This window comes from Neoarius graeffei, chromosome 28 (assembly GCF_027579695.1).
Source record: "Neoarius graeffei isolate fNeoGra1 chromosome 28, fNeoGra1.pri, whole genome shotgun sequence".
Taxonomy (NCBI): domain Eukaryota; kingdom Metazoa; phylum Chordata; class Actinopteri; order Siluriformes; family Ariidae; genus Neoarius; species Neoarius graeffei.
In genome coordinates this window covers 51,541,831-51,552,176 of record NC_083596.1, presented here as the reverse complement: position 1 = coordinate 51,552,176, position 10,346 = coordinate 51,541,831, and the positions used below count along the sequence as shown (strand labels likewise).

General features: G+C 47.9%; 1 protein-coding gene across 2 annotated transcripts in view; it reads left to right on the top strand.

The window, feature by feature from the left end:
- Positions 1-1,561: 1,561 nt before the first annotated feature.
- The window catches only part of ar (androgen receptor), a 220,405-nt gene continuing 211,620 nt past the window's right edge, over positions 1,562-10,346 (top strand). For both annotated transcript variants that reach the window (XM_060912283.1, XM_060912282.1), the window contains exon 1: positions 1,562-3,350. In XM_060912283.1, coding sequence (XP_060768266.1) covers positions 2,041-3,350 — 1,310 coding nt within the window. In that variant the 5' untranslated portion in view covers positions 1,562-2,040. The remainder of the gene's footprint in view (positions 3,351-10,346) is intronic.

Below are 10,346 nucleotides of genomic sequence, written 5' to 3'. Positions count from 1 at the left end.
GTTTAAAACTGGGAATGCTGGGAATATTTAAAACACTTGGACTAATGAGGACATGTAAAACCTTCCAACACTGGATTGGAAAGATCTGAAACACAGAACACTGGCAACATTTAAAAACTCGGGAATTCTGGGAATATATCAAAATATTAACGATTACTTTTTATTTATTAATAATATTGAAAGAGTTTGTTCCTGTTATCAGCAGCTATATGAGGAAACAACCATCTCCTGACCTGTGCCTCTTCTTTGTCTCAGAAGAAGCTGGAACACTCACAGCGCTCACACTGGAGACTCCTTACAGAGAAAACTTCAACAATTTTATTGAATCTGTTTATCATCAGTGGGGTGTGTGATGGACACGCCCCCTGTGACTGTTACTATAGAAACCATAACGTATTAGACCAAGAGCGTTAATATAAATCTGCACTACAGTCAGAGAGAATTAATCAACAACAGACAACCAATCAGAGGCCTGAACATCTGTCTATGAGTTATTATTATCTCATCTCATCTCATTATCTGTAGCCGCTTTATCCTGTTCTACAGGGTCGCAGGCGAGCTGGATCCTATCCCAGCTGACTACGGGTGAAAGGCGGGGTTCACCCTGGACAAGTCGCCAGGTCATCACAGGGCTGACACATAGACACAGACAACCATTCACACTCACATTCACACCTACGCTCAATTTAGAGTCACCAGTTAACCTAACCTGCATGTCTTTGGACTGTGGGGGAAACCGGAGCACCCGGAGGAAACCCACGCGGACACGGGGAGAACATGCAAACTCCACACAGAAAGGCCCTCGCTGGCCCCGGGGCTCGAACCCAGGACCTTCTTGCTGTGAGGCGACAGAGCTAACCACTACACCACCGTGCCGCCATGCACAGAGATGATTAATAATAATAATAATAATAATAATAATAGGCAGCACGGTGGTGTAGTGGTTAGCGCTGTCGCCTCACAGCAAGAAGGTCCTGGGTTTGAGCCCCGTGGCCGGCGAGGGCCTTTCTGTGCGGAGTTTGCATGTTCTCCCCGTGTCCGCGTGGGTTTCCTCCGGGTGCTCCGGTTTCCCCCACAGTCCAAAGACATGCAGGTTAGGTTAACTGGTGACTCTAAATTGAGCGTAGGTGTGAATGTGAGTGTGAATGGTTGTCTGTGTCTATGTGTCAGCCCTGTGATGACCTGGCGACTTGTCCAGGGTGAACCCCGCCTTTCACCCGTAGTCAGCTGGGATAGGATCCAGCTCGCCTGCGACCCTGTAGAACAGGATAAAGCGGCTACAGATAATGAGACGAGATGATAATAATAATAAAACTTTATAATTGCTCATTTTCACCCTGATATTATTATCGTGGAAAAAAAAATAAACACTTGTAATAATAATAATAATATTATTAATTATTATTAATAATAATAATAATAATAATTATTATTATTATTATTGTTGTTGTTGTTGTTGTTGTTGTTATTTACTCTGTTCTTTTTTCCTGAGGAGGAAAAAAAGGACAGAGGACGGATTTCGTTGACATGGCAACCCTGCCGCCGCCCCGGATCCGGTTTGCCCTCTTTACTCCACCGGAGGGTTAGTCTGGGAGACGGAGACGGTTCTGCTCTCGCGGACGCAGAGACCAAACGGCGGAGGTTTTTGGACCGGATTCACTTCATTTCCTCCCGCAAACCGGGGCGGCTTCACTTTAACTGGAACTTGAGCAACGAGTTATAGTTCCGGTGACGGAGGGGGGAGTCCGCGCGCGCGTGCACCGTGTCGGGACGGTAAACTTCACTTCCTTCCCCCTTCCATTTTCTGACTTTTTATCCTTCTCTCATGACGGTGAAGCCCCTGAGCCCGGAGTCGGGGTGTGTGTGTGTGTGAGTGCGCGCGCCGGGCCGGACCGTGATGGCGCAGCTCCTGTAACGGACTCTGCAGCGGCGCTTTCACACGCAAACCCCGAGAGCGACGCGGACACGCACTGAGGAGCGGCGGCGTCCTGCAGCCTGCTCGCGCGTCACTGTGTGTTTGTGCGCGTGAACTGGACCGTTATGGAGGCTCGATTCGGTTTCGGCGGAGTTTTGGATTCTCTGTTCCGAGCGGGCCGCCCGCGTGCCGCGCGAGACACCGGAGCGGCGGGGGAAGTTGTTCCTCTGGCGGAGGTGTGGGATGGAGAGTGGAGAGACGCGCGAGCGGCAGCAGGAGGAGGAACGGCGCGCTCCGTTATCGCGGCACTCGCACGGGACGAAGGAGAGAGCTCGAGTTGCGCGGAGGCGCGCGCCGGTACCGCCACCACTCTGAGCGAGCTGCTGTGCCCGGACACCGGATACAACACCAGCGACAACCACGGCGGCGGCGGCGGTCCGAGAGCACGTGGCAGCGCGCGCGACCTCACAGCCAGCCGTGCTGACACGAGCGCCGTCCCGAACTGCTGCTGCTGTTCCGGTGGCACCAGCACCACCACCACCACCATCTCGGAGACGGCGCGCGAGCTGTGCAAAGCCGTTTCCGTGTCGCTGGGGCTGGCCCTGGACCCGCACGCGCACCACGACGGGACCAGGAACTCGGACTTTTTCGAAGTGCGCCGCAGGAGAGAGGAGGAGGAGGAGGAGGAGGAGCGGGTGCACGCGCGAAGCGACGACAGGAGCAGAAGGAGCAGCATCAGCGCGAGCGCGTGTGGAGGAGGTGGCGCCGCAACGGGACGTGAGGGACGCGCGCTGCACGCGCTCGGCGACAACAACAGTCTGCTCCAGATGTTCAGAAGCGGAGGTGAGGAGGACGCGATTATCGTGCCGATGGCCAACGCTCGCGCGCATCAACAGGCGGCAGCCATCACGGAGAGCTCAGAGTTCGGACCGGGCGTCGCGAGCCTCATAGGTTCCAAAAGCGCGAGCGCGGCGGCGGATGGTGGCGGTGCTGCTGCAGCCGCGTCCTCTTTACCCTGTCAGTTCCAGCAGCAGCAGCCAGAAGAACGGCAGGAACAGAACGACCCGCAGGGGAACCTGGAGCTCGCGCCGCACGGCAGGTTCGGTGATGATTATTATTACTGCTGGCCGCGGTACAGCAGCGTGCGCGTGAAGTCCGAGTCCGTGCAGCCGCCGGTGAGCCGCTACAGTCACGGAGCCGCGCAGTTCGGGAATCCCACGTGCACCGCCGCAGGACTGGACGCGCCGCTCATCTGCAGCCCGTACGAGTACGACTACGGCGCGCGGACCGGACCGGGACCGGCTCTCGGCACCGCGCACGAGCCGTGGTACCACCAGAGCGGCGCCGTGTTACCCCGCGTGTCCTACCCCGGCGGCACGTGCATGAAGAACGAAGTCGGGGAATGGCTGGATGCGAGCGCGGCGCAGGACAGCAGGTGGGTGTCCGAGTCTCTCTCACACACACACTCACACACACACACTCTCACACACTCTCACACACACACACACACACACACACTCTCACACACACACACTCTCACACACACACACACACACACACACACACTCTCACACACACACTCTCACACACTCTCACACACACACTCTCACACACACGGAAAAACCCTGAAGCATTTTGCAGGTTCGAAAAAGTGCTGCACGCGCAGAAACAAAGATTATTGTGGTGAGTAAAGCGCGTGCGAGGAATCTTTGGAACACACACACACACACACACACACACACAATCTCACACACACACACACACACACACACACACACACACACACACACACACACACACACAATCTCATTTATCTGAAAAAAACAACAACAAAACACAATTGGTAATTTATAACACACCCTTTCGGTCCACCGCTCTTCTGAATTCTGACTCCTGGTTGGTCAGAAGGTGTTGATTAATTTTCTATAACAGCAGCTCTGACTGTGGTGAAGCTACAAATCACAATCACAGCTTGTTTTAATTGTAATACATTATCGTTTCTATAGTAACAGCTTTCAGGATGTAGGGATTCCAGTGTAAATATGTAAACTGAATAGGTGTGTGTGTGTGTGTGTGTGTGTGTGTGTGTGTGTGTGTGAGGAGTCTCCAGTGTCAGTGCTGTGGAACAGTCAGAGGGGAAACTGGAACTGAGTTTTACAACAAGCTGTTTTTTTTTCTTGTTAATGTTGATGGGGGGAAGAGAGAGAGAGAGAGAGAGAGAGAGAGAGAGAGAGGCTGGTGAGTGTGTAACTACAAACAGATAAAAAGTACGAGGTGTTGTTTAATCAGTGATGAATTGTAATTGTTGGTAAATCAGTGTCATGTAAAAGGAATAAAACACTGGACTGAAGAAAACGTGTGTGTGGTTACAGAGACTGCGCTTCATCACACTGCCGTGTCTCTGGGCTTTATTCTTTATCGAGAATTATTCATTCATATTATTTAATACTTGTTTCTTCTGCAAATTAAATTCAAAAAGATGTGCAGCACTTCAGATAAATGCAGTGAAAAGATGTGGATTTTATTATCAGTTTTTAAAACTAACGCTCTGTTCTTTAATTTTTATTCCTCTGTGCTCAGACAGCGTTAGTTTTCTTCATGTCTTTTCCTGAATTCCGTCTCGTGTCCGAGCAAATCTGAAATCGACACAGCGTCACTGAGATCGAAAATAAAACCACAGCGTCGTCTTGGAACATCACAGAGTGGAGCAGCGTGTAAAACCCACGGCATTAATCGCCTTCAAAACAAACCATCTTTCAGTCAGAATCCCTCATTCATTATTATTTACTGAAAACTAAACCCTGCGCTAAAAGAGAGAAACGACGCTTCAGGAAATTCTGTACAGAGAAACCAGAACCACACAGAAGCTCCAGCTTCACTCCTGTGTGTGTGTGTGTGTGTGTGTGTGTGTGTGTGTGTGTGTGTGTGTGTGGAGTGTTCCCAAAATTATCATCATTTACACTTTGGTGTTTTTGATCATTAATTAAGATAAATTTCAAAAGTACAACATAATAATAATAATAATAATCAGGGGTCTTCTCTGGATGATGCAGCTCCGTAAAACTGTGCAGACAGAAAAACTATTAATGTGGAATATAAACGAAACAGGACACAGCACTTTCACACACCTCATGGGAAAGTGGAACCTGTTTAACACCATTTTATTTTTTTCTTGCACTTTTCCAGTTCAAAACATTTGGTGGTGAAAAATTCAGTGCTGCTTCACCGTCACTGAGCTGCGTTCGTTCTTTAATCAGCTTCAGTCTGGAGCTCATGGTTCTGTGGCATTCAGATTGAAGCCGTAAACTCAGTGGAACTGAATATTCACTCAAACAAAAGAAAATAAAAGATAAAAGAAAGAGAGAGATTCAGGGTTCCAGATCTGACATTTTGGCTGAGAGTGTACGAATGTCCAGCACACAATATCACCACAGTGCTGACACTCATCAGACCCAGAACCCTTCAGGGTTCCTCGGTTCTCTCTCTCAGGAGAAGGTTCCAGAACAAAACATTTTCCTGTTATTTTAAAAAGGGACTGTAAATGATGTAATGCACTGTTAGGGGGAAAATGTGAACTCTAGAACCGTGACCAGTTCTTCAGTCGTCCCTCTGGGGTAAAGGTTCTGTCTGTAACCGACAACAGCGTGTCTGTTTATTAAACACAGTTCCACATGAAACCGTTCTCCTGAGAACTCAACACAGAACCACTGAAGAAACTTTTTTTTTCTGCGAGTGTGTTGTTGATATTGATTTTGTAGAGGGTCATGTCCACACACACACACACACACACACACACACACACACACACACACACACACACACACACACTAAATCTGGTTCTGTAAGGGTTTCTGTGGTTTGTTTTTCTGTGAGAACCCTTACAGCAGAACCCAACTCACACTCCGTCCTTCTCCGTCTGATGTCTTTCCCGGTGGAACGTCTTTAGGAAGCTGCGGATCCTTAACGGCCGCAGGAACCTTCACAGAACCCTGTTCTCACCGACACGGCGAACGTGACAAAACGAAGAGGAAAATTCACAAAGATGAGAGAAGACGTCGTGTTCGAAAGCAGAATAAACAGGAATAACGAGACAACACAAGATCATCATAAAAATAATAAAATTAATAAAGGAAGGAATCAAAGAACCAAATTATCAAATGCTAATTATAGAATGTAAATAAAATAAATTCTGAGAATAGAATATAAATAAAATACATTAAAACCCAGCTGGATAAACAGATTCAGAATTGAATGCAGGGATTTTTTTTAATTAAAAAGTTCTTTTGAAACAATTCATTTTAAATTCTAATCTGTATTGAAATTATTTTATCTGACTGATTGACTGAAAAAAAACAAACAGTAGAATAATATTTAAATGACCATACTGTAGATCTATAACATATTTTTCTTCTTAATAATTGTTGAGAAGAACTGTAGCGTGTAATGTAATCATTAGTGGTCATTAGCTTGCAGCGTTAATTAACAGCGTCAGTGTTTTGGCCAAAGTTCGTGTAAAAAAACATCAGAATAAAAAATAAAAACATGCCTGAGTTTCTAATTACTTGTCTGTAAACAGCAGCCAGGATCAAATTCACACTTTAAATGAATCAGGCCTCATTAGCATCAATATTTTCCTGCTCGAATGTGCACTCTCATTCAGCAGCGTGAGCTTTTTTACGCTCCGTTTAAAAAAATAAAAAATACCCATGAAAATAACTGATAAAGAAAGAGTTGAAGGTGTGAAGAGTGTGAATGAAGCAAGCGACAGAGTGCACTAATTAATGAACCGGCACATGATCATTAGGAACAGGAGCGTTTTGTTTTATTTTATGGGTGGGATAAAATACACACACACACACACACACACACACACACCAAATCCCAGAAGTGAGTCGAATGTAAAGCGTGTGAATGAGGTGTGAGCGGCGCAGTGATAAAGCTCGCAGCACCTTCACACTTCTACTTACGCACTTTAAAACAGACGTAAAACAGCAGCAACTTTTCCCCTCGTACGTCCCTCCACACACACACTCTGTGTATACACTCACTCTGGTTGCTATGACGACAGTCTGTTCTGAGTTAACCTGATTATCGTTACCTTTAATGATGATTTGTAAAGTGTACAGTTTCGCAGTTTGCTGTAGCCGCGTGAGAAAATGAAACGAAAGATGACTAACGTTAGATAGAGGGAAGGGGCGGGGCTTCCTGGTGGGCTAGTTTTGATGGGGGAATTCAGAATGTCCACGCAGCTGTCAATCATTCCAGTGTCGTGTTGATTGGCGGCTCATCTGGTGTTTTTACTGGAGGAAGGAAGAAGGGATGTGCTTCAGAATGATGATTCGTATGACGGTAAACTGAGTAAAAAAACAAAAACAACTTCAGGTCCAGACCACGCCCACTTTTGTTTTGAATCTGAATACAGATGAAGATAGTGTAATTTTGTGTCACACCTGTAATAGAAAGTGTTATTTGATTGATTGATTGATTGATTGATTGATTGATTGATTGACTGATTGACTGATTGATTGATTGATTGATTGCAGTTTCCCTTTTGGGGATCAGTGTTGCAGCAGCAAATTTACAAAACTCACAAAACACACAACTTCCACAAAACAATGAGGTAGATGAAGAAAACGTGTTTACAAACATTTATTAATACAAACTACTCCTATGATGAGATAGAAATTGACTAAAAATAGTAGAACATGAAACACTAACGAATAAAAACTGTGCGAGTAAAAAGCAGAATGTGGAAATGAAATACAGAAAGGGTGATGTCACTCAGAGAATCAGTCCCCTCCCATCACAGAGGGGCGTCATTATATATAATCATTCCTGCAGTGGGCAGGAACCACTTCCTGTAGCGGTCGTCCTTACAGCAAGGAGCCCGGGGCGCTCACTCTTGCAGGGGTGTGAACCAACGTCCATCAGACGGAGCAGTTTGTGCCACGTTGCTTTTTGACTCTCTGTATCCTGTGTCTTTAAGACTCACCCTGTCAGATGGAGGGAGAGAGTGACTGAGAGAGGGAGTGAGTGAGTGAGAGAGGGAGTGAGAGAGGGAGTGAGTGAGGGAGTGAGGGAGAGAGAGAGGGAGGGAGGGAGGGAGGGTGGGAGAGAGGGAGAGAGAGAGAGGGAGGGAGAGAGGGAGGGTGGGAGAGAGAGAGTGAGGGAGAGAGAGAGAGAGGGAGGGAGGGAGAGAGGGAGGGAGGGAGGGAGTGAGAGAGGGAGGGAGGGAGTGAGAGAGGGAAGGAGGGAGAAAGGGAGTGAGAGAGTGAGGGTGGGAGAGAGAGTGAGGGAGAGAGGGAAGGAGGGAGAGAGTGAGGGAGAGAGAGAGGGAGGGAGGGTGGGAGAGAGAGGGAGAAAGAGAGTGAGGGAGGGAGAAAGGGAGTGAGAGAGGGAAGGAGGGAGAAAGGGAGTGAGGGTGGGAGAGAGAGTGAGGGAGAGAGGGAAGGAGGGAGAGAGTGAGGGAGAGAGGGAGGGAGGGAGGGAGTGAGGGTGGGAGAGAGTGAGGGAGGGAGAGAGAGAGAGAGGGAGGGAGAGAGGGAGGGAGAGAGAGAGAGGGAGGGAGGGAGTGAGAGAGTGAGGGTGGGAGAGAGAGAGTGAGGGAGAGAGAGAGGGGGAGGGAGAGAGAGAGAGTGAGAGAGGGAGGGAGGGAGAGAGAGAGGGAGGGAGGGAGGGAGTGAGAGAGGGAGGGAGGGAGGGAGGGAGAGAGTGAGGGAGAGAGAGAGGGGGAGGGAGAGAGAGAGAGTGAGAGAGGGAGGGAGGGAGTGAGTGAGAGAGGGAGGGAGGGAGTGAGTGAGAGAGGGAGGGAGGGAGTGAGAGAGTGAGGGAGGGAGAGAGAGAGGGAGGGAGGGAGTCTGATGCAGCTCTGGAGCCTTGTGGAGATTTGATTGCGAACGAGGCCGACTGGAGTCTGTAAACAGGGTGTGGCAGATGAAGGCACATCACAGGACTGAACAATACTGCGGCCATCTGCGATCCTCCCACAGGACTTTTTGAGGTCTGTCCCCGTGTTCCCTCTGGCGCAAACACTGTGTGTGAAATTCCTCGTTCTGCATTGAGAGACACGACACGCTGCGAACCCTGCAGAAGGGTTCAGGTTCAAGTCCGCCTCATTCACAGACAAATATCCAAAAGGCTCAGGATTTGCATCACAGCAAGAAGGTCCGGGTTCGAGCCCCGTGGCCGGCGAGGGCCTTTCTGTGTGGAGTTTGCATGTTCTCCCCGTGTCCGCGTGGGTTTCCTCCGGGTGCTCCGGTTTCCCCCACAGTCCAAAGACATGCAGGTTAGGTTAACTGGTGACTCTAAATTGAGCGTAGGTGTGAATGTGAGTGTGAATGGTTGTCTGTGTCTATGTGTCAGCCCTGTGATGACCTGGCGACTTGTCCAGGGTGAACCCCGCCTTTCGCCCGTAGTCAGCTGGGATAGGATCCAGCTCGCCTGCGACCCTGTAGAACAGGATAAAGCGGCTACAGATAATGAGATGAGATGAGATGAGACATGGGCGTGTCCTCGCTGTAATCTCTGAAATAGTGGAGACACGGAACCCAACACACACTTGGTGTCAGTCTGACAGGGGAGTCAGAAAAACACACAAAATACAGAAGCGAGTCAAAAGAAGCGTGTCAGAATGAAGCACGTGATTCACTTAAAAAAAGCAAACACATGAAGGTTTGTGCTGATTAATTACTGGAAGAGGCACGGTCGTTTCCCCGCGAGCTGGTTGTTTTTACTTTGTTCTGTTTGCGTGATTTTTGGAATCCTTTCAACAGAAATTCCACAACAAAGGAGTCGCGTCAGATGAGCCGATTAAAAAAAATATGTGAGGCTTGTGGGGAAAAGAGTTGGCACTTTTTTTAGTGACATTAACATTTTTATCTGAAAAAATCAATCGCTGGTGAATTCATCAAGTCATAAAATTCAAAAGCAAACTGATCAAAAGAAATAAAAGAAATAAAAGTAAAAGAAAAGTAGATCCATAATAAATACAAATGACAGAAGCTAAATAGGAACAGGAGGCGAAAGCTGTGGTAGGAAAGGTTTTGTGTGTGTGTGTGTGTGTGTGTGTGTGTGTGTGTGTGTGTTAGAAGACTTGCCAACTTTGTGTCCTGCATTTGGACTTTATTCATCCTGGGTTGCCTTGGCAGTGGTTACTGTGGAATCTGGTGAAAAGGGGAAAAAAAAATCTGTGTGTGCATGTGTGCACATGCATTCACTAAAAAGGCATACTCAAGGACAAATTGTTTTAATTTTCAAAAGAGCTTCTACTCTGCGTCTGTGTGGAAGGGGAACACTGGTTTACGTTTCTACTTCGAAGGGAACCTCGAGAGGAATCTTCAGAAAAACAAACCCTGAAGAACATGTCCGGCTGCTACATGGAACAGTTTATTTTCTCAGAGAGAAGAAATTCAAACAGTTGAAGTAAATATCC